Source organism: Delphinus delphis, chromosome 15 (genome assembly GCF_949987515.2).
Source record: "Delphinus delphis chromosome 15, mDelDel1.2, whole genome shotgun sequence".
Taxonomy (NCBI): domain Eukaryota; kingdom Metazoa; phylum Chordata; class Mammalia; order Artiodactyla; family Delphinidae; genus Delphinus; species Delphinus delphis.
In genome coordinates this window covers 22,141,852-22,165,652 of record NC_082697.1, presented here as the reverse complement: position 1 = coordinate 22,165,652, position 23,801 = coordinate 22,141,852, and the positions used below count along the sequence as shown (strand labels likewise).

The 23,801-nt window shown below is 38.2% G+C and overlaps 1 protein-coding gene across 3 annotated transcripts in view; it reads right to left on the bottom strand.

Annotated features, from left to right (window-relative positions):
• SAMHD1 (SAM and HD domain containing deoxynucleoside triphosphate triphosphohydrolase 1) overlaps positions 1–23,801 on the bottom strand; it is a 65,342-nt gene that overhangs the window by 35,250 nt on the left and 6,291 nt on the right. For 2 of the 3 annotated variants that reach the window (XM_060030826.1, XM_060030824.1), the window contains exons 2-5: positions 23,037–23,103; positions 18,312–18,384; positions 8,086–8,246; positions 267–382 (exon numbers count right to left, since the gene is read on the bottom strand). In XM_060030826.1, the coding sequence (XP_059886809.1) occupies positions 267–382; positions 8,086–8,246; positions 18,312–18,317 (283 nt within the window). In that variant the 5' untranslated portion in view covers positions 18,318–18,384; positions 23,037–23,103. The remainder of the gene's footprint in view (positions 1–266; positions 383–8,085; positions 8,247–18,311; positions 18,385–23,036; positions 23,104–23,801) is intronic. The other variant, XM_060030825.1, reaches the window with a different exon arrangement.

Genomic DNA, 23,801 nt, shown 5'->3' with positions numbered 1-23,801 from the left:
AAAAAAATCACTATCAGAAAGTCCCTTCATATAACCTGCAACAAAGATGTTTAACATGGGAAATTCACTGAAAGCCTACAAAAAAAAATAGCAATGCTTTGGGCTTATGAATCATTCTAGGAAGAAGCAATGGCACATTTACATTAATGTTAACTGAAGAATTAAAACACAACTTTCATATTCTCCTAGTTAGTTGGATTTTTTAATTTCAAAGAGAGGTACCATGTGGTTTTTACATTAGAACTCTGGCTCTTTGAACTGCTTACCGAGATCATGACAAAGACCAGCGATCTGAACACAGAGCATATCTCGTTCACTTATCTGCAGCTCTGGTTGTTTTTCACTCAGTTCACGAACTAGACGTCCTGCTAGATACCCTACGCTGCAGAGCGGAAAAAACAAAACAAAAATGAAAAAATTACTCTTCTGTTTGAAAGATGAGCGACTGTTAAGATTTGTATTTGTCCTTGATAAATCCTTAAGGAGGCTGTGAATTAGACTTTGGGTGAAGGAGCCTTCCCAGCAGTTTGAGTATAAAAAGCCCTCTTTTCCCCTTTTTTGTTTCAGAGTCTACCTGATTGAACTAGCTATAGGCTCAGTCTCAGGTCATTTTGGGCTGTATTACATTTCTGATTTGTAGGGATTTGCAAGACAAAGACAGTTGTTTTTAATTCCTCAAAGAACTGCTCTGCTGCCTAAATGATTTTAAAAGATTGATTTGCCCAACTACATTTTCTTTAATTTGATTATTATTAGCTTCTGAATATTAGCCCATAGTTTTACATTATATTGTGTGGGTTCATGTAACCTTACTGGGTTTTTTTTTTTTTTGTATATTTAAATTAATATTTTCTGAGGGGCAGATTTACATATCCTGTCTCATTAATACCAGGCAGCGGAAGCATTCCCCAGTGAGACATAATGTCTACACACAATATAGTGAGGCAAAAGAGATATAAACATCTTATATTAAGCCCACTTAAATATACCTACTTTTATAAACTGTCATCTCGATTCAATCAACTCTTACACCTTTAACTTTAGCCTCCATTAGGACCCCATCAACAAGCTGTGGTCTTACAAGGAGTCCTAGAAACTTTCCTTTTTATTCTCTGGCTATTTTATCTATTTTTGTATAAAGGCTCTGGGGTCTCCAGGGAGGAGTTGAGCCCAGGGACACAGGCCTTTTTAAAAAACCTTTAACTTGATTAATTGGTCTAATTGTTGCCCCAAACAATTGTTCAACTGTTGATCAGGTATCTCAGTGTAATTTTCTTCCAGCCTTTTAAATATATGTGTGTGTGTGTGTGTGTGTGTGTGTGTGTATTAAACTGGGGTAAATAGAATGATAGAATGGACTTCTTCGCGGCCCTTAATGTTGGGGACCAATAAGATGTCCCCTTGGCCCATCCAACCTTACATAGTGTTGTATAAAAACGTTTGTTTTAATCTCATTACCATCCATTTTATTTATCCAATTTCTTAATAACCATCTAAAGATTTTTATCCTGTTGAGACAAGTCCCGTTAAAATTTCCACCTTCTTGGGAAGAAGTCTCTTAACTTTCCCCTCAGCTTTTTTTCCCTATTAACCAACCCAATTAACATTACTTAACCTAATGTTTTCATTAGCATCTGTAAGGCCCATTGAGGGTAACCCTAGAGACTACAAATAAGGCTTCCCAAACTGGTTTATTTTTGTCTCTTTTAAACTAAGGGAGTTCTGAAATTGGGTCATTTGTAGGGATGTGGATGGATCTAGAGACTGTTATACAGACTGAAGTTAAGTCAGAAAGAGAAAAACAAATACCGTATGCTAACACATATATGTGGAACCTAGAAAAATGGTACAGATGAACCGGTTTGCAGGGCAGAAATTGAGACACAGATGTAGAGAACAAACTTATGGTCACCAAGGGGGGAAAGCGGCGGGGGTGTGTGTGTGTGATGAATTGGGCGATTGGGGTTGACATGTATACACTGATGTGTATAAAATTGATGACTAATAAGGACCTGCTGCATAAAAAAATAAATAAAAGTAAAAAAAATAATTGGATAAAGTCAGTGACAAGATAAATTCAACACCTATGTTAAGTCCACAAAATCAAGAAGAGATAAAAAAACAAGAAACAAAAAACAAAATACTGAGTATAGTTCCCTGTGCTATACAGTAGGTCCTTGTTGGGTATCTATTTTATATATAGCATTGTTGAACTAGATAATATGGTCTCTATTCTTAATGGAATATGTGGTGAATTTACAACAAAAGGTAACATTTAAATCAATGGAATTAAATCCACAACTTATGACAAAGAAAACTGTATCAAATCATGTTGTACACCTTAAACATACACAACGTTATATGTCAATTATATCATGATAAATCTGGGGGAAAATAAGATATTCAAATTTTTTTAAAGTTAAGAAAAAAACTAAAAATGCTAAAAAAAAGATAAATAAATAAACTAAGGGAGTTCTTAGGTTAGCTGTTTTATATATACTACCATCTTCTAAGTTGTTTTTTTATAGGTAAAAATAAAACAGCTGTTTGTTATGAGAGCTCTCTAAAAAATTTACTAATTTACCAAGTTTCTCCAATTTTAAGGATTCACTGTCTGGTCATTGATGAATAGTATCTTTTTTTTTTTTTTTGCGGTATGCGGGCCTCTCACTGTTGTGGCCTCTCCCGTTGCGGAGCGCAGGCTCCGGACGCGCAGGCTCAGCGGCCATGGCTCACGGGCCTAGCCGCTCCGCGGCATGTGGGATCTTCCCGGACCGGGGCACGAACCTGTGTCCCCTGCATAGGCAGGCGGACTCTCAACCACTGCACCACCAGGGAAGTCCGATGAATAGTATCTTAATAGTGACTCAAGCCAATAAAATGCAAGAGGCATCCCCACAAGAGAGTGCAAAGGATGCAGCCTTCATAAGATTTAGAAATTTCCTCCCCCAAACAGCCTAAGAGAGTAAAGTCCTTCGTTGTACAGGTGGTTGCAATGAAGGTTGAGATGACAAAGGCCCCTTATGGGCTGGGACCCCTTATGACAAATTTTCCTGAGAGTTGATACAGCCAGGCAAAAAGATTGCTCAGAATTCCAGTCTATTTGACTGGTTGCCAAATGTACACCATATGTGTACCTCCTGGGTAGCAGAGACCAAGCTCTCAGAACACAGGAGAAAAAAAAAAAAAGTCTAAGAAGATCAGGTAGAACATTTACATCTCTAAGACACAGGTAGAGAAATGCAAGTTCTCCCAGAAGGGCTTTTGTTTCTTTAAGTTCAGAATTTTGAAAAGATGTTTTATCAAGTTGGGTTTTTCTAGCTGCATATGAAAAAAAAATTAATTTTGGAATGTCAAAAGAACCCCAGTTTGGCCATTTTTAGGATGAGCTTTAATTCCCAATTAAGCAAGTACTTGCAAGTACAAATTCTGTACGTACATAATAAAAATTTCCCAGTGTCTGTCAATTGGGGTAACCCATCAGCGTTTTTTAACTGAGCAAAATCTTCCCAGTGTCTTTCAAGTGAGGATAACCCACTCTGTCATTCAACTGACCACAATCTTCCTAACGTCTTTCAACTGAAGATAACCCTGTTACCTCTTTTTGAAACTAAGTTCAAGGAAAACCTACTCCTCCAGTGAGAAGTTAAATACCACCAAATAAAACTTAGGACCATAAGCGAATAACAGGAGATCCAAGATCCAGGAGACACTCATCCAAATTCATCTGGACTCACTGAGGAGACAGACGGGCACAAGAGGCCTCTGCTAGTACCAAGGCTCCAGATCCTCGTAAAGTTCAGGCAAAGGAGAAAAGTTGGCTCTGGATCCCTTCGTGGTCACTGAACTGTCAACTGAAGAAAAACACTACCTAAAAGTTCCAAGTTATGTTTTATTCAGAGATCTTACTGAGGACTGTAGCCCGGGAAACAGTCTCAGACAGCACTGAGGCATTGTTCCAAAGAGGTAAGGGAGGAACCAGGGTATATAGGAGTTTCTGGTGGAAAAAAAAAAACATTTCGTCCAACATCAAAAGACTACTGCTAATGACAAAAACCAGTCACTTCAAGTTAATAATTTTTAGCATTTTCCTATGTATGGGAAGATGTAAGAGTCTGGGGTCATTGAAATTATTCCTTAGATATTCATCTGATCTATCTAGGGCCAGCATGCTGTTTTTCTCCACCCTGAATTCCCCTCTGGGTGCAGCACTGGGGGCAGCTGCAGTGGCTTGATGGCTTGACGGCGGGCAATATTTGTTGTTTACTAGAATGACAGGTAACATTTTTTTGGTCTACATTTGTGATTAGCAGTAATCTTTTTACACTTGACCACATGTTTTCCCCAGCAAAAAAGTTCACATATATACTGGCTCCTCCCTTACCTCTCTGGAGCAGTTCCTCAGAGCTATCTGAGAACTCCTGGGCTATAGTACTCAGTAAGGTCCCCAAATAAAACTTAACTCATAACTTTCACATCGTGCATTTTTCTTTCAGTTAACACTCAAGAATTTCAATATGTTTTTCAAATGTTCTAATATACCTCGAGGGCAACTTAACAGAATAGTCTGTTTCAGAACTAGGCAGAAACACACAGATTCCCAAAAGCAGGACCTCTTGACTCACAATCACTTATCATTAGGGAAATGCAAAATCAAATCACAGTGAGACACCACCTCATACCCATTAGGAAGGGTTTTTGGGGTTTTTTTTTGGCTGTTCCACGTAGCATGCAGATCTTAGTTCCCCAAACAGGGATTGAACCCGTCCCCGCTGCACTGGAAGCACAGAGTCTTAACCACTGGACCACCAGGGAAGTCCCTAGGATGTCTATTATAAAACAAAACAAAAACTAACAAATTTTGGCCAGGATGTGGAGAAATTGGAACCCTTGTACACTGTTGGTGGGAATGTAAAATGGTGCAGCCACTATAGAAAACAGTAGAGCAGTTTCTCAAAATATTAAAAATAGAATTACCATATGATCCAGTAATTCCACTTCTGGGTATATACCCAAAAGAAGTGAAAGCAGGGTCTTGAAGAGATATTTGCACATCCACGTTCATAGCGGTCACAATTGCCAAAGAGGTGGAAGCAACCCAAGAGTCCACAGATGAATGAAGGGATAAATGAAATGTAACATATACATACAATGGAATATTATTCAGCCTTAAAAAGTAAGGATATTCTGACACATGCTCCAATATGAGTGACTCTTGGGGAAATTATGCTAAATGAAATAAGCCAATCACAAAAAGACAAATACTCTATGAAATCACTTATATGAGATACCTAGAACAGTCAAATTCATTAGAACAGAAAGTAGAATGGTGGTTATCAGGGACTGGGGAGAAGAGGAATGGGGAATTCAATGGGTACAGAGTTTCAGTTTTGCGAGATGAAAAAGTTCCGGAACTTGGTTGCACAATAATGTGGATATATTTAACACTATTGAACTATAAACTTAAAAATGGTTAGGATGGTAAATTTTATATTCTGTGTATTTTACCACAATTTTTTTTAAAAGCAGAGCTTCTGGTATTGTAATGTTTACAACATAGATTGTAGATAAGGTGCTCAACAAATGTTAAATACACTTTTAGCATTTCTACCTGAAAGTACTTCCTGAATGAATACAATATCTTTCTTGCCCCCTAAACTCTGAGCTTCACAAGGATAGAAACACTTGATATCTTGTTGGTTTGGTAGGCACTAATAAGTTTTCAATAAATATTTGTTGATGAATAAACATTTGAGTAGATGCATGTGTTCTGGCTAATTAAACATGCTTCTAAACAAACAAACAAAACCAAAGTAACGCAGCAGTTTCCCCTTATTATTGGTTTCACTTTCCTCATTTCAGTTACCAGCAGTTAATCATGGTCTGAAAATATTAAATGGAAACTTCCAGAAATACACAATTCATAAGTTTTAAATTATACTTCATTCTGAGTAGCATGATGAAATATCACACTGTTCTGCTCCATCACGACTGTGTCGTGAATCATTCTTTTGTCCAGCGTGTCCCACACATTAAATCACTTAGTAGCCAACACAATCATCAGATTGACGGCCAAGGTTTCCACAGTGCTTGTGTTCAAGTGACCCTTATTTTACTTCATAATGGCCCCAAAGTGCAAGAGTAGTAAAGCTGGCAATTCAGATGTGCCAAAGACAAGTCGAGAAGTGCTTCCGGTAAGTGAGTGAAACGGTCAAAATTCTCAACTCAATAAAGATAGAACAAAATTGTACGCTGAGGTTGCTAAGATCTATCATAAGAACAAATCTTCTACCTGTGAAATAGTGAAGAAGGAAAAAGAAATTTGTGCTAGTTTTGCTGTTGCATCTCAAACTGTCAGAGTTACAGCCACGGTGTGTGATAAGTGCTTAATTAAGATGGCAAAGGCATTAAATTTGTACAATAAGATATTCTGAAAGAGAGAAACCACATGCACATAACTTTTATTGCACTGTATTGTTATAATTGTTCCATTTTATTATTAGTTGTTGTTAATCTCTTACTGTGCTTAATTTATAAATTAAACTTTATCATAGGTATGTATTTTTAAGGAAAAAACATAGTATAAATAAGGTTTGGTAGTATCTGTGGTTTCAGGCATCCACTGGGAGTCTAGGAGCATATACCCCGTGGATAAGGGGTGGACCACTTACACTGTGAGTACTTCATGAAAATCTAGATAACTGTCTGATTCTTCTGCGCCTATGTCCACCTGGCTCTACATTTTTATAATGAAAAAGAAGACCAGGGACTTCTCTGGCGGTGCAGTGGTTACCGCCTGCCAATGCAAGGGACATGGGTTCAAGCCCTGGTCCGGGAAGATCCCACATGCACGGAGCAACTAAGGCAGTGCGCCACAACTACTGAGCCTGCGCTCTAGAGCCCACGAGCCACAACTACTGAGCCCATGTGTCACAACTGCCGAAGCCCGCACGCCTAGAGCCCATGTTCCGCAACAAGAGAAGGCACCGCAATGAGAAGCCCGTGCATTGCAATGAAGAGTAGCCCACACTCGCGGCAACTAGAGAAAGCCTGTGCGCATCAAAGAAGTCCAAACGCAGGCAAAAAAAAAAAAAAAAAAAAAGCAGAGCAAGCAAAGTCTCAACTATGTTGTATGTAACAGAGGTGCCACCTTCTCTAAGCTTGTGAATGCTTTTCTGATTTACACGTTTCCTGATAGGTAAGAAAACAATGTGGTTTTTTTGTTTTTCGTTTTTTTAAATTTATTTTTGGCTGCATTAGGTCTTTGATGCTGCATGTGGGCTTCCTCTAGTTGCAGAGAGCAGGGGCTAATCTTCGTTGTGGTGCACAGGCTTCTCATTGCGGTGGCTTCTCTTGTCGAGAAGCACAGGCTCTAGGTGCACAGGCTTCAGTAGTTGTGGCACACGGGCTCAGTAGTTGTGGCACACAGGCTTAGTTGCTCTGCGGCATGTGGGATCTTCCCAGGCCAGGGCTCGAACCCGTGTCCCCTGCATTGGCAGGCAGATTCTTAACCACTGCGCCACCAGGGAAGCCCAACGATGTGGTTTTAAAGGGCAATTATGTATAAGACTAAATAGGAAATGTAGGAAAATTAAATAATCAAACTTACAAAGTTAATTGTATCAGTAACCAACCCTATTAACTTTTAAATAATATTTAAACACAAATATTTCATCTAAAAGTCCTTCCAGGCACTTTCATTTTCTTTCCAGGAAGGATTTGAGGTGGCTTCTAAGAATACATAAAATAAGTAAAGTAGAGCAAAGTAAATCAAACCTTCAACTTTCTCATCAATAAAATAAGGATATTATTGGGAATTCCCTGGCAGTCCAATGGTTAGGACTCCACGCTTCCACTGCACGGGGCATGGGTTCGATCCCTGGCTGGGGAACTAAGATCCTGCATGCCACATGGCTCGGCCAAAGGAAAAAAAAGTCAAATATTGATTGTCTCAGTCAAACAAGGCTCTTAAAAAAAATAAGGCTATTATTACCATATTATAAAACTATTTGTTTTCTAAAAGATACGATGTGACCGAGAAGGGACTTAATAACTATAAGTTCCCCACCCCAATACCCTTCTTACCCTAGACTATGCTCAAATCGATTGTGTGAAGCTCCTGGAAAAACATAGTAACCGCCTCCCAACTGCTTAATATATCGCAGGCGCTGAAATTGAGGTGTGTCGATGATTCGGATGAGAAGAGGGTGAAATTCAATGTGACCATGGATAGGATCATTAATCACCTAGAAAATTATAAATTAATGTGAATAACAATACATAACACCATCTAAAATTTTTGTCCAGTCATTCCTATCTACAGTGCAAAGTCAAAGCTATTCATTTTTAAGTAAGAATAATACTAAGGGAAATGACAAGTTATGAATATCTTTACCTTATTTAGGTATCACTACCAGACAAAGCAAGTATATTGGACCTGATGGATTCTAATAATGGATTAATGGATTCTAATAACAGAAGGGTAAAGATTTCAATCTTTCTTTTATGTGTATGATTTCATTAGCCTTTAGTAAGTTAGTCTGGTATTCAAGTTAAACATACTCATTTAACACACTCATTCAGATCACATACACTATTTTACCACAGGCACTGTGTCTAATTTTTTGTAAATGTATCTACCCATCACTATAATCCTTCATAAAAAAAAAAACAACCTCCTACCATGTAGTAAACAATCATAGGCAGGAAGTACTATAAAATTCTACAGCACTTAATGTCTCTAAGAAGTACTTACTTATACTTAGTAAACATACATTTCATAATTATTCATTACTCTAAGCTTAAGCAGGGGCTTTAAATATGGGTGAAGATCTTTTTTTTTTTTTTTTTTGCGGTACGCGGGCTTCTCACTGTTGTGGCCTCTCCCATTGCGGAGCACAGGCTCCAGACGCGCAGGCTCAGCAGCCATGGCTCACGGGCCCAGCCGCTCTGCGACATGTGGGATCTTCCTGGACCGGGGCACGAACCCGTGTCCCCTGCATCGGCAGGCGGACTCTCAACCACTGCGTCACCAGGGAAGCCCTATGGGTGAAGATTTAATGCTCCTCTATGTTTCTTTAAATAAAGATAACATCTTTCTTAATTGTCCATAACTGTCTTTTAAAAAGAATGTTTCAGAATAAAAAAAGAAACATGATAAATGATCTAATCCATGATTTTCAAACTGCTTCAAATTGTTCCATGAAGTTCCTAAAAAATGTATGGAATTCTGGGAGGTGAAGGGCCTTGTCTGCCTCATTTACTGCCATATTCTCAGAACCCATCAAACAGCACAGTTCCTGGCACAGAGTAGGAACTCAGACACATTTTAAATGACTACTGTTGAAACATTATTGCAAAGTAATACAGTGTACCAAGTATATCTTTAATAATACACCAAGAATGATGTCAAAGTATCTCAGCAATAGAAGGATGTTGTAATTCAACCCTGTGAATGTCCTTATCAGAGAAGAAAAAGTTGCACAATTTTTAAATATATGAAAATCATATACTGGTCTATTATTTCTCCCTTATACAAGATCAATGTAACCACGAAACAAATGAGAATCTATCTTTTAAATTAATAAATTAATTTATTTATTTTTGGCTGTGTTGGGTTTTAGTTGCTACACGTGGGCTTTCTCTAGTTGTGCCAAGTGTGGGCTACTCTTCGTTGCAGTACACGGGCTTCTCATTGCGGTGGCTTCTCTTGCTGTGAAGCATGGGCTCTAGGCACATGGGCTTCAGTAGTTGTGGCACGCAGGCTCAGTAGTTGTGGCTCGTGGGCTCTGGAGCGCAGTCTCAGTAGTTGTGGCGCACAGGCTTAGTTGCTCCGCAGCATGTGGGATCTTCCCAGACCAGGGCTTGAACCCGTGTTCCCTGTATTGGCAGGCAGATTCTTAACCACTGCGCCACCAGGAAAGTCCCAAGAATCTATTTTATTTTGAAAAATTATGAAAGAAAAGTCCCATAATCTACTTTTAATCCATTTAAAGATCTAAAAGACTTCACTGTCAATTTTTCAATGGTTAATAACTGTTTTTAAAAGAACTCAATGAAAATTATTTTTAACTTAGTATCATAACACACACTCTCCTTTCAGGTCAAAATGCATCATGAACAGTTTCTCATGTTTTTACAGATCTTAATAATTATCACTGTAATGGCTCTATTTCATTGATGAACCAACATTTTTAAACCACTCCCCTAACACTGGGCTTTGTGAAACTAGAAATTCTATTTAGTCAATTTCATATTCCCTTTGCAACCCTTAGTGTGTATATGTGATATTAAAGTGTTTTGATCACTTTTTTAAATTAATTTTTATTGGGGAATAGTTGATTTACATCGTTGTGTTCGTTTCTGCTGTAAAGCAAAGTGAATCAGTTATACATATACATATATCCACTCTTTTTTAGATTCTATTCCCACATAGGTCATTACAGAGTACTGAGTAGAGCTCTGATCATTGTATATAATCTGTTATTTTTGTTCCTGCAGTATTTTTTTGAGGTATAGTTGACTTAAATATTATATTAGTTTCAGGTTACAACATAGTGATTCAAAATTTTTATAGAATATACTCCACTTACAGTTTTATAATATACTGGCTATATTCTCTGTGCCATACAGTATATCCTTGTAGCTTATTTTATACATAGCAGTTTGTACCTCTCAATCCCCTACTTCTATTTTGCCCCTCCCTCTTCCCTCTCCTAATTGCTAACCCCTCATTTGTTCTCTATTATTCTTGAGTTTTTTTCTGTTTTGCTATATTCATTTGTTTCATTTTTTAGATTCCACACGTAAGTGATAACATACAGTATTTGTCTTTCTCTGACTTATTTCACTAGGAGTAATACCCTCCAAGTCCATCCATGTTGTTGCAAATAGCAAAATTTCACTCTTTATGGCTGAGTACTATTCCATTGCGTATATATATCTTCTTTATCCATTCATCTGTTGATGGACACTTAGATTGCTTCCATATCTTGGCAATTGTAAATAATGCTGCTATGAATATTGCGATACATGTATCTTTTCAAATTAGCATTTGTGTTTTCTTCAGATATATGCCTAGGAGTGGAACTGCTAGATCATATGGTAGTTCTATTTCCAGTTTTTTGAGGAATCTCCATACTGTTTTACACAGTGGGTGTACCAATTTCCATTCCTAGCAAGGGTGTACAAGGGTTCCCTTTTCTCCACACCCTTGCCAACATTTGTTATTTGTGGGCTTTTTGATGATAGCCATTATGACAGGTGTGAGATGATATCTCACTGTGGTTTTGATTTGCATTTTTCTGATAATTAGTGACGTTTAGCATCTTTTCATCTGCCTGTTGGCCATTATGTATGTCTTCTTTGGAAAAACGTCTATTCAGGTCTTCTGTCCATTTTCCTTCTACTAATTTTGGGTTCTGTTTGTTCTTCTTTATCTAGTTCCTTTAGATGTAAGGTTAGCTTATTTGAGATTTTTCTTTTTCCTGAGGTAGGTTTTTATTGCTATAAAGGTCCCTCTTAGAACTGCTTTTGCTGCATCCCTTAGATTTTGGATTGCTGTGTTTTCATTTTCACTTGTCTCCAAGTTTTTTTGATATTTTCCTTGATTTTTTTCAGTGATCCATTCGTTATTTAGTAGCATGTCTAGCCTCCACAGGTTTGTGTTTTTTGCAGTTTTTTTCTTGTAAGTTGATTTCTAGTCTCATAGCATTGTGGTCGGAAAAGACGCTTGACATGATTTCAATTTTCTTAAGTTTACTGAGACTTGTTTTGTGGCCTAGAACGTGATCTATCCTGGAGAGTGTTTCATGTGCACTTGAAAAGAATGTGTATTCTGGGACCTCCCTGGAGGCCCAGTGGTTAAGACTCTGAGCTTCTACTGCAGGGGGTGCGGGTTCAATCCCTGGCCAGGGAAATAAGATCCCACATGCCACACGGCATGGCCAAAAAAAAAAAAATGTGTATTCTGCTGCTTTTGGATGGAATATTCTCTATATATCTGTTACATTCATTTGGAATAATATGTCATTTAACGCCTGTGTTTCCTAATTGATTTTCTGTCTGGATGATCTGTCCATTGGTGTAAGTGGGGTGTTAAAGTTCCTTACTATTATTGTGTTACTGTCAATTTCTCCCTTTATGTCTGTCAATATTTCCTTTATGTATTTAGGTGCTCCTATGTTGGGTACATATATATTTACAGTTGTTATATAACTTCTTTTTGGAGTGATCCCTTGGTCATTATGTAGTGTCCTTCTTTGTCTCTTGTAACAGTCTTTGTTTTAAAGTTTATTTTGTCTAAGTTTTTGTTACCCCGGCTTTCTTTTGCTTTTGCTCTTTTAATATTTATTTGGCTGCACTGGGTCTTAGTTGCGGCACACGGGATCTTCGTCATGGCACGCAGGATCTTTAGTTGCGGCATGCAGGATCTTTTAGTTGTTACATGCGTACCCCGGCTTTCTTTCGATTTCTATTTGCATGGAATATCTTTTTCCATTCTCTCACTTTGTCTGTTTCTTTAGGTCTGAAGTGAGTCTCTTGTAGGCAGTCTATATAAGGGTCTTGTTTTTGTACCCATTCATCCACTCCATGTCTTTTGATTGGAGCATTTGGCCCATTTACATTTAAAGTAATTATTGATAGGTATGTACTTATTGCCATTTTGTTAACTGTTCGGGGGTTGTTTTTGTATTCTTTTTTGTTCCTTTCTTCTTCCTTTGTTCTCCTCCCTTGTGATTTGATAACTGTCTTTAGCGTTATGTTTGCATTCCTTTCTCTTTTTTGTGTATGTATCTGTTATAGGTTTTTAGTTTGTGCTTACCAGGTTTATATATAGCAATCTATATATATAAATGATTATTTTAAGTTGCTGATCTCTTAATTTCAAATGCCTTTTAACAACCTTACATTTTTACTCCCCTCCTGCCGTGAGTACTGTTTTTAGTGTCATATTTTACATCTTTTTGTTTTGTGTATCCCTTAACTACTTACTGCAGATATAGATGATTTTACTTTTGCCTTTTAACCTTCCTCCTAGTTTTGTACGTGGTTGATTGAATACCTTCACTGTATATTTGCCTTTACTAATAGGCTTTTTACTTTCATAATTTTCATGTTTCTAGTTGTGGCCTTTTCTTTTTTGCTTAGAGAAGTGCCTTTAGCATTTCTTGTAAAGCTGGCTGTGGTGATGAACTTATTTAGGTTTTGCTTATCTATAAAACTTGATTTCTCTATCAAATCTTACTGAGAACCTTGCCAGGTAGGTTCTTGGTTCTTGATATTCTACCACTCTCTTCTGGCCTGCAGAGTTTCTGCTAATAAGTCAGCTAATAGTCGACGGGAGTTCCTGCATACATAACTTGTTGCTTGTGCCTTGCTGCTTTTAATATTCTCTCTTAGTCTACTGCTGATTCCTTCTAGTGTATTTTTCATTTCAGTTATGGTATTCCTCATCCCTGCTTGGTTCTTCTCCATATTTTCTAACTCTTTGTTAAAAATTTCTAACATCTCACTCTGTGAATCCATTCTTCTCCTGAGTTCTTTGATCTTATTTACTATCATTACCTTCAACTCTTTATCAGCTAGATTGTCTATCTCCACTTCACTTAGTTCTTTTGAGGTTTTATTTTGTTCAAATAAAATAAACATATTTTATTTAGTTTGGAACATATTCCTCTATTGTCTTGTTTAGTTTGGAACATATTCCTCTACTGTCTCATTTTGCCTAAATTGCTGTTTTTATTTCTACGTATCTGATATGTTGGTTATGTTTCCTGACCTTGGAGAAGTGGCCTTTTGTGGGAGACGTCCTATGTGTCCCAGCAGCGCACTCCCCTCTGGTCACTAGGGTTATATGTTCTAGGGATGCCCCCAGTGTGAGCTGCATGGGTCCTTCTGTTGTGGTGGGCTGACTACTGTGGGTGGTCTGATAGGCATGGCTGGCACCCCAATTTGCTTGGTTGCCGGGCCCTACCTTGTGTGGAGGCTGCTAGCCACTGGTTGGCAGGGCCGGGTCACAAGGTGGCTGGCTGCAGAACCCCAGGGGATCCTGGGGCTACTGCTGGCTCACTGGTGGGCAGAGCCAGGTTCTGAGATGAGTGGTTGTGAGGCTGAGGTTCCTGAATCTGGTGTTGGCCTGCTGGTGGGTGGGGCCAGTTCTTAACACTGCTGGTTGTGAGTTCCAGGGTGTCCCAAAGCTGGTGCTAGCCTGCTGGTGAGTGGGGATGAATTCCAGGGTGGCTGGCTGAGGAGTCCAAAGTACCTCAGAGCTGGTGTTGGCTTGCTGATGGGTGGGTCCAGGGGCTGGGGCGTCACAGGGCTGTTGTCAGCCTGCTGGTGGGCAGGCGCAGGGCCCAGGGTGGGTCCTAGGCTACTGCCAGCTCACTGGTGGGTGGAGCTGGTCCCGAGGTCTCTGGATGCAGGGCCCTGGGGGTCCCGAAGCTGACAGTCTGCTGATGGGTGGGCCTGGATCCCAGGGCTGCTGACGGAGGCACCCAAGGTGCCCCAGAGCTGGAGCTGGCCTACTGGTGGGCAGGGTTCAGAGGTAGGGCCCCTGGACTGCTGATGTGTTGGCTGGGTCTTGACAGGGCAGGCTGTGGGGCTGCAGTGGTCCTGGGGCCCGTGTCTGCCCTCTGGTGGGCAGGATCAGGGTCTAGGAGCTCCTGGGACTGGTGCCCACCTACTGGTGGGTAAAACTGGGTCCTGGGGCTAGTGCTGGCCCAATGGCGGGGGCACAGCTGGATTCTGGGGTCCCTGGCTGCAGGACCCAGGGGTCCCAGAGCTGGGGGTGTGGGGCTGGTTCCTGACACAGCTGGCTGTAGGGTCAGGGTTGTCCTGAAGCTTGTGTCAGCCCACTGGTGAGCGGGGCCAGATCCTTGGGTGCCTGGCTAAGGTGCCCAGGGTGTCTCAGAGCTGGTGTCTCCCAGTGTTATTTAATATAATCTACTCCTTCTATAGTCACATGGTCCACTTACTTATCACTTTTAAAGGTATATGATATTCTGTTGTGTTACTAGCCAAGCAGGATGAAACAATTCTATTGCCTTCTGTATATGCCAAGCACTGAGGATGAGGGATGAATAATTACCATTCCTGCCCCCAGGAAAAATAATAGAATCTATTTGTAGAGTAGTGGGGAAAGAGAATGGGGAAAAAGAAACAAAAGAAGGAGTGGTCAGTTCTACCCTGAAGAAAGGGGAACAGGAACCCTCAGAAAAAGATTCAGAGGTGGTGATTCTATAATTTCACACATATTAGGTAGACATTTCACTGTTTTAAAATTCTGTTTTAAAAAGACCAGGGACTTTCCTGGTCGTCCAGTGGTTAGGACTCTGCGCTTCCACTGTGGGGAGGGCACAGGTTAGATCCCTGATCAGGGAACTAGGATCCCCAAAGCCACACAGCATGGCCAAAAAAAAAAAAAAAAAATCACCAATACATTTGACAAATTAGCGCCTACTATGTCAAACACTGCACTTCATCCTCACTATTATGCAATTCCTGGTTTCAGAGGCCAATTGAACTAAATTTAGCATGAAGAAAACTAAGCCAAGAATAAGAGGTTATAGTCTTCGGTTAGGCAATGGTTTCTTAGATATGACACCAAATGCATAAGAGACAAAAGCAAAAATAGATACACTGGACTATATCAAAATTTAAAACTTTTGTGCTCCAAAGAACACCATCAAGAAACTAAAAAGAGGGGACTTCCCTGGTGGGATGGTGGTTGAGAATCCGCCTGCCAATGCAGGGGACACGGGTTTGATCCCTGGTCTGGGAGGGTCCCACATTCTGTGGAGCAACTAAGCTCGTGCGCCACAACTACTGAGCCTGTGCTCTAAAGCCTGTGCTCTGCAATGAAAAGCCCATGCACTACAATGAGGAGAGGCCCCTGCTCACCGAAACTAGAGAAAGCCTGCGCACAGCAACGAAGACCCAATGCAGCCAAAAATAAATAAATAAACACATTTACAAAGAAGCAATACTGATTAAAAAAACAGAACTAAACTAAACTAAAAATATAGGGAATTCCCTGGTGGTCCAGGGGTTAGGACTCTACGCTTCCACTGTTGGGAGCCCAGGTTCAATCCCTGGTCAGGGAACTAAGAGCCCGCAAGCCTCATGATGTGGTCTAAATAAATAAATAAAAAGACAGTAAAAAGATAATCCAGAGGATGGGAGAAAATATTTGCATATTATATATTTAATAAGGGAATTGTATCCTGAATATATAAAGAACTGTTACAATTTAAATTAGATTGTGGTGATGACTGAACAACCTTGTGAACTTTCTAAAAAACACTGACTTGTATATTTAAAATGAGTGAATAAAAGAAAATATCTGTGTGTCACTGAGTCACTTTGCTATACAGCAGAGATTGGCACAACATTGTAAATCAACTACACTTCAATAAAAAATAAAATAAAATAAAATAAAATGAATGAATTGCAAGGTATGTGAATTATATCTCACTAAAGCTGTTTTTATTTAAAAAAAAAAGGGTTAAAAAAAGGTAACTAACACCCCATTGTAAAGCAATGATACTCCAATAAAGATGTTAAAAAAAAAGGTAGATGCCAAATTAGGGTAGGAATTAATTCTTTGTTCAACTGTACTGCTGATGAAGCTAAGGTCAAAAAAGGTATCAATTTCATTACTAGACAGTGACTCACTGACTCAAGTACTTAGTAGCTTTAAGATCTATTTTCAATGACTATAGTTTACATATGAGGTTAAACAATTTTGTTTTTAATGAAAAACAGAAAAAATAAATAAAAGGGGGCAAATGAAACTACTGACTGCCTTGAAAATTACTTCAAAAAGATTTTTTGTTGCAAACTGTGAAAATGTGACCTCAGAGATTATCTGAGATGATCTCAACTAATGAAGAAAACTCATCTTATCTCTGCCCTGCCTGATGAGAACACCCATGCTGCTGCTATTGAGAAAGGACAAAAAAGAATGCAGGACAGCAACTGTCTCCCAATTGCAGAACAAAATATTTAGATATCATCTTTGGTAAGTGATTCTTCTATTTACTTCTTCATAAAAATGAAGTATTTTAATATTAGGTAACATTTTCAAAAAGGGCTACGATTTGATCATTCCTCAAATAACAGATTTGCTCTAAGAACAACTACTTTGTCTGTAAAAGAAGATTCTTGTAGAATTGAACCAAACACACTTATTAAATATCTTCAAACACGATTTTCAATGAAAAATAAGCAGACTAACTTGTAACAGTAAAATTGAAATTCATGTGCTCATAGGATCTGAGATAACTCAATACATAAAACACCTCTGATGAAAAGTGCAAAAGATGACTGTGTAAAAGGAGAATGAGACCCCATCCCCTCTTCCAGGTCTGAAACTAAGTTTTCTTACCCTATAGATGTCAAAAGCATAAACAGTGTGGTACATTTCCTGTAACCAACCAATCAAGAAACATTTCTTTAATTACGGTATTAGAACCATCCTGAAGAGCTTGTGAAAAATGCACATTCCTGGGTCTCTACTGTAAGTTCCCAGAATCAGAATTTCTGAGATGGGAGCTAGGCAGTTGACTGCTTGTTAAAATGATTCTTGGGACACTGAGTGTGAAAAACAGGGCTTTTGAAATGTCTGGAAGGGGATGGGGGATAAGAAATAAACAGTTATTGATAGATCAAATTTTAGGCATATATCTGTTCTTTGGTCTACTGTTTGACAAAAAAGTTCACCAAAACTGATAAGTAATTTTAATTTAAAAGTTATTCTATGACTAAGGGGTAACTAGGGCTATATGTGTCGATATGGATAGTTCTCAAAAATACAACATTATATGAAAGCTTAGAAGGTTACTTCTAATAAAATGAAATTCCATTTATAAATGTTTAAAAAATATGTAAAACAATACTATACACTGTTTATGGCTATACATACACATGTAGTAAAAATCTAAAAAAACATTCAAGAAAATGATTAAACACTTGGGGAAAAAAGGATGGAAACAGAATTCAAGAGGGGTACAAATGAGGCCTTCTACTGTTTCTAATATTTTGTTCTAAAAATAATAGATCTGAAGCAAATTAGGCAAAATGTTAAGATTTGACAAGCTGGGCAGTAGTCTATGCTTTTCTGTGTGCTTAAAATATTTTAGTTTTTCTCGTGGTTATTTTAGAAAATGCAGAAAGTTTAGGAAAGTAAAAACCCATTACTCACAATCCCGTTACTGAAAAGAGATTTCTTTCCATTCTTTTCAAAATGAATTCTACATAATTGAGTTATATCACTTTATATTAAAAAAATAATAAACTCAGATTCCTCTTACCTTCATTGTATAAACATGAGTTTGATCCAGTTGTTGGATATTATTAAGCAGCTTTATTCTCTTCCCATAGGAACTAAAATTATAACAGGATAAGCAAATCTATCATTATTTGCTAAATAATAATCCCTGGAGTATATAATAGTATATAATCAACTGTAGGTTGTTAGAATAGAAGTCAGATTAAAAGGAACAGTTAATAATTCAAACATACTCCTATTAGAAACCCTCTCCCTTCCTTTGCTTCTAAGACATGAAACTCTTCTGCCCTCAATCCTCTTCTCTCTTGGTAAATTCAGACTTCAACACCTCTCATACCTATATCACTGAATGCTCAATTTACACTTCAAACTTATTTTAACCTAATTGAGGCCAACATCTACCCTCATGATCCTAAATTTGCATGGCTCATGTAAGCGAAATCTCAAGATAGGTAAATCCCTTTGAAGTAGAGCACAGTGATAATGAAAAAGGTTTTTGGAATCAGGCAGAACTGACTCACATCTGCACGTGGAATCTATATGATCTTGGAAAAGTTACTTAACCTTTTTTGGTACACTGACGTTCTCATCTCTAGCACAGAGATAATACTATCTCCCTCACAGGGCTGGAGAGGGATTAAACAGTGTGTCCGGCACTGAGGATACAAAAGACTCAGTTCCTGCCCTCAAGAACTATAGGAGAATTTTAACTATGATTACAGATGTTATAGAAATTATTATTGATGTTAAATTCAATATTTATCCCATCAGCAGTGTTTTAAGGACAAGAATCTAGGAGTTTATTAGTATAACCAAGCGGGGAGTATGTGAACAAAGTTATCTAACTAAACTGGGCAAAGATGTTACATATAGGAAGACTACATTTGTTTGACAAACTGAGCCTTTGTCATATCAAAATAACTTTCAAAGTGAAATAATCATTGCTTACATCAACTAAGAAACAGTCACATCAAATGCAAATGTCTAGAATACAATGAAAGGAAACGCAGGACAATGTAAGACTTCTTGGCAGGGGTGGCTGTCAGTCACGTGATCAGTCCATGAATAGATTTTTAAAACTCTTTATAGTGATGAGTTGCAAAGTTCCAAGTTTGACTTATGAGCATCAGGTATGAATTATGCATGAATCAAGTATATATGGTTTTAGCTTCATTTATACCTATTGTCCTCTATTAGTAATTACTCATAATGCTCCAGTCTTGAGAAAGAATTTAATAGGAATTAAACAACTCAAAATCCTATAATTCACTTTCTTGCTCCATTTACACTTACTAATTGGTCTAGGCATGTTAGCCTGGTACCTGGCTGAAGCAGGAGGCAAGGGGTTAGCCTTTATCAATCCTTTAGCTAATTAGACTGAAATGTAAATCTTTTGCTAAAAGTCCTAGATAGACTTGGAGCCAGAAGTACTACAATTGACCTCTATGTTGTCCCCCAAGACCCACAGTAACTACAGAATCTAAGAATGATTTTTTTGGAATGTACAGAAGCATCATTACAGCTGATAAACCATTAAAGCAGCATAGCTTGTGTTTTACTATTCCCCTACCCTCATCAGTTTGAAATAACAAGCATAGGGAAAGGCCAGGCTCCAAGAAGTACTTTAAGGCAGAGCTGTAACTGACACAGGTTAAGTATAGTTGCACAGTGGAGCATAACCAAGAATCACAGCATAAAATAATACCAAACCTAAACCAACCTCACAGCCCAGTCTTTTCCTCAACTGATACTCAGTATTCATCACTTAATTAGAACTCAAAAAGAAACTACTGTATTCATAAAGAAATCACATGGGGGGGGGTGGGCAAAATGGGTGAAGGGGCTTCAAGAGGTACAAACTTCCAGTTATAAAATAAATAAGTCATGGGAATGTAATGTACTCCATGATGACTATAGTCAATAATGTTGTAGTGCATGTTTAAAGTTGCCAAGTGATGGTATACAATTTATGTTTTAAGCAGGGCAAGAAAATTTAAGCATAACATGTTCGCTGCTTGTCCTGGGCCCTCCCTAATGTGCAATGTGCATTATACATTAACCAGACCTCCTCAAAGTTGGGAATGCCTGCTCAACTGTAAAAAACAATGCTTTTTTCCTTCTTCTGATGCCAACAATGTAACTCCTTAGAAGATTAATTTTTCCTTTCCTAATCCTGTAAGGGATCTTGGTGACATACTGTGCCTATGTGCAGATCTGGACTATGTATCTTTGGTGAACTTTACATAAAATGTCAGTGTGTCACTTTGATGTACAATCTGTTTTCTCGAAAATGTATATGACTGTTCCTTTGACTTCTAACAGGCAGAAGAGTCCTCAGAGTTTTCTAAAAGACTGTCTCTTGGGTTATAATCCTCAGGTTGGCTTGAATAAAACTCTCTATTTCTCATTTAGATCGAATATTGATTAATTTTTTTGTTGACCCAAGAGAGTAAATCTGTTTTTTGTTGTTTTTTGTTTTGTTTTGTTTTTTTGCACAGCTTGCAGGATCTTAGTTTCCTGATCAGGGATCGAACCCTCACCCTTGGCAGTGAAAGCACAGACTCCTAACCACTGGACTGCCAGGGAATTCCGAAGAGAGTAAATCTTAAAAGTCCTCATCACAAGAAAAAAAATGTCTTTGTAATTTTGTATGGTGACAGAGGGTACTAGACTTATTGTGGTAATCACTTCGCAATATATACGAACATTGAATCATTACATTGTACACCTGAAACTAATATGTCAATTATACCTCAATAAAAATATTTAATTTTTTTAAAAAAATCACTGATTAAAGTATATTTAAAAAGCCACCCAAAACCTGGAGGTGTTTTTGTTTTGGCAAAGGCTATGGCAAAATAAATACTTTAAACAAAGATCTGGGCCAGAATAGTTGGACTACAATAAGATTTTATTTCCATATTTCATCATTTCTGAAATCTACTGTTTCTTACAACTGATGTGTACATTTAATGTGACAATATTTCTTATTTTTTTAGAAAAATCTTTTACCGTCATCAGTTAATCATAAAACTGAGGAAATACAGGAGTACTTGTCTAAACTGGATTCCCCCTAGAAAGCAGAGTGTAGGACAAGAGCATGCATACAGTTAATTTATTTTGGATGTGAATCCTGGGATATGGAGTGGAGGGCTAGAAAAGGTGAAACAGGAAACGAGGGGAAAATAATGCAAGGGTACATTAATAAGTTGGTTGCACTGGACGACTGTGAACAACTTCAACGGATCCCACTGAAATCCTCAAAGGCAGCTCTGTCCAGGAGAACTTTGTCATGATGGAAATATTCTATATCTGCCCTGTTCAGCATGGTAGCCACCAGCCATAAGTGGCTACTGAGCACCTGAATTATGGATAGTATAACTGAGAAATTAAAATTTTCACTTCATTTAATTTTAATTAATTTTAACACATAGGTAGTGGCTGCTGCATAGGAAAACACAGCTCTAAGGGATACTGCAGAATCCACCTCAGAGTTAAGAGGTGGGCACAAAAAGACATGACATATAGTGTTCCTTTTGGAATTTTTACTGTTTTGTTAACTCATGTGTCCCAAGTTCCTGGAAGAATGCCTAACGCATAATGAGCCCTCCATAAATATTTGTTGAATAAATCAACAGCATTTGGGTCCACAAAGTATATGGTTCCCTTTAAAAGCAAAACTCTATTAGAAAAAATTCCATTCAGTTCAAACAATAAGCTACTATTATACATAAGAAATAGGTAGTAAGCGGGACTTTGGGGGGACAGAAGGGGCTGATACATAATTATGAAAGAGGCAAGATTAGGTTCCCAAGGATTCTGACCCAAAGGAGGCTTATTAAAAGTCAGTAAAATGTTCTAAAGTAATCTTTCCCTCAATCTACTTGCATTATCAATTACTAAACAACAATGCATGAGGTAATTCAGTATAATCTTTTGTTCTGATTCTTTGGTTACTGTTTCCACAAACAACACTTAGCTAAGTGGAATTCCAGAAGAAAAGACCACATTTTACCACTGTTGCCAATTCCCTAATAGAAACAAAGTCTCTACTTTAAGGAAGGTTTAAATATTGATTGGATCTTCAACTGAGATATTTAAAGTGGACTTACACAAATCTAGACCCTAGAATCTCCAGTCACATATAGGGATCTCAACCTACATATATAATTTATGAAGGGCTTAACATGTGCTAATCACTCTACATACAATGTCTCATTATTATTAGCCATTTCACAGGTGCAGAAACTGAAGGGTTAAATAAATTGTCCCAAATCATACATCTGAAAAGTGCCAAACTACTTTGGATAGTGTCTTTAAATCTAATACCAGGGAAGCATTCCAGCCTTAAGTAGCTCTAGAAAGACCTAGAAATATACTCAAGATAGGGTTGTAGCCTTGATTTTTCTTGCCAACATTTTTTTCCTATCAATTCTTCTACATTTTCTGGAGTGTATAATTCAATTATTCTGAACTTGAGAGTAAAAAGTTGGTCACTACAAACTTCATGAAGGCTTATTAGCAAAATTTTTAAAAACAGGAATCATTAGTAATATTTAACATAGGATTTGCACAGCAAAAACAAATAAAAACAACTCTTAGACAGCAGGTGTGGTATTCTGTTTTAAAACCTGTGCAGATTTAAAATGAGGACACTTAATATCAGCAATCTTGGGCTTTGTCTCTTCAGTGTGAATAAAAAGGTCTTAAGTATGCTTGGCTACAATGTGAATTTTATCATTCTTACCTTATTCCAAGGTCTTCAAGAAGAGACTCATCAAGAAAGGGCAGTATTGAACCTGTGATTTTCTTCTCTATGGAAGAAAAGGGAGGGAAAAAAATGAATGATTTCAATATTCACAGCACATGCTTTTGATTTCTTTCAATTTGGATCCACCAGAATTTACTCAGATCAACATTTTTTTGAGCACCCAGTACTGGCAACAAACTGTGCCAAGTACCACATTTTTGATTGCTACTTGGAAAGTCTTAATTTTATTTATTTTTAATTTCTTTTTTTAAATAAATTTATTTATTTTTGGCTGCATTGGGTCTTCGTTGCTGCGCACGGGCTTCCTCTAGTTGCGGTGAGTGCTGGCTACTCTTCGTTGTGGTGCAAGGGCTTCTCACTGGGGTGGCTTCTCTTGTTGCAGAGCACGGGCTCTAGGTGCGTGGGCTTCAGTAGTTGTGGCGCGCGGGCTTCAGTAGTTGTGGCACGCGGGCTCAGTAGTTGTGGCTTGCAGGCTCTAGAGCACAGGCTCAGTAGTTGTGGCATATGGACTTAGTTGCTCCGCGGCATGTGGTATCTTCCCGGACCAGGGCTCAAAGCTGTGTCCCCTGCATTGGCAGGAGGATTCTTAACTACTGCGCCCCAGGGAAGCCCGGAAAGTCTTAATTTTAATTTGATAACTATACCAAGAGGACTTTTTTGATAAACCAGGTAAAATTTTTTAAATTATTTGAGTAAATTATTTGTAAGGAAGTCCAGCTGCAAAACTGGCAGCTTCTTCCT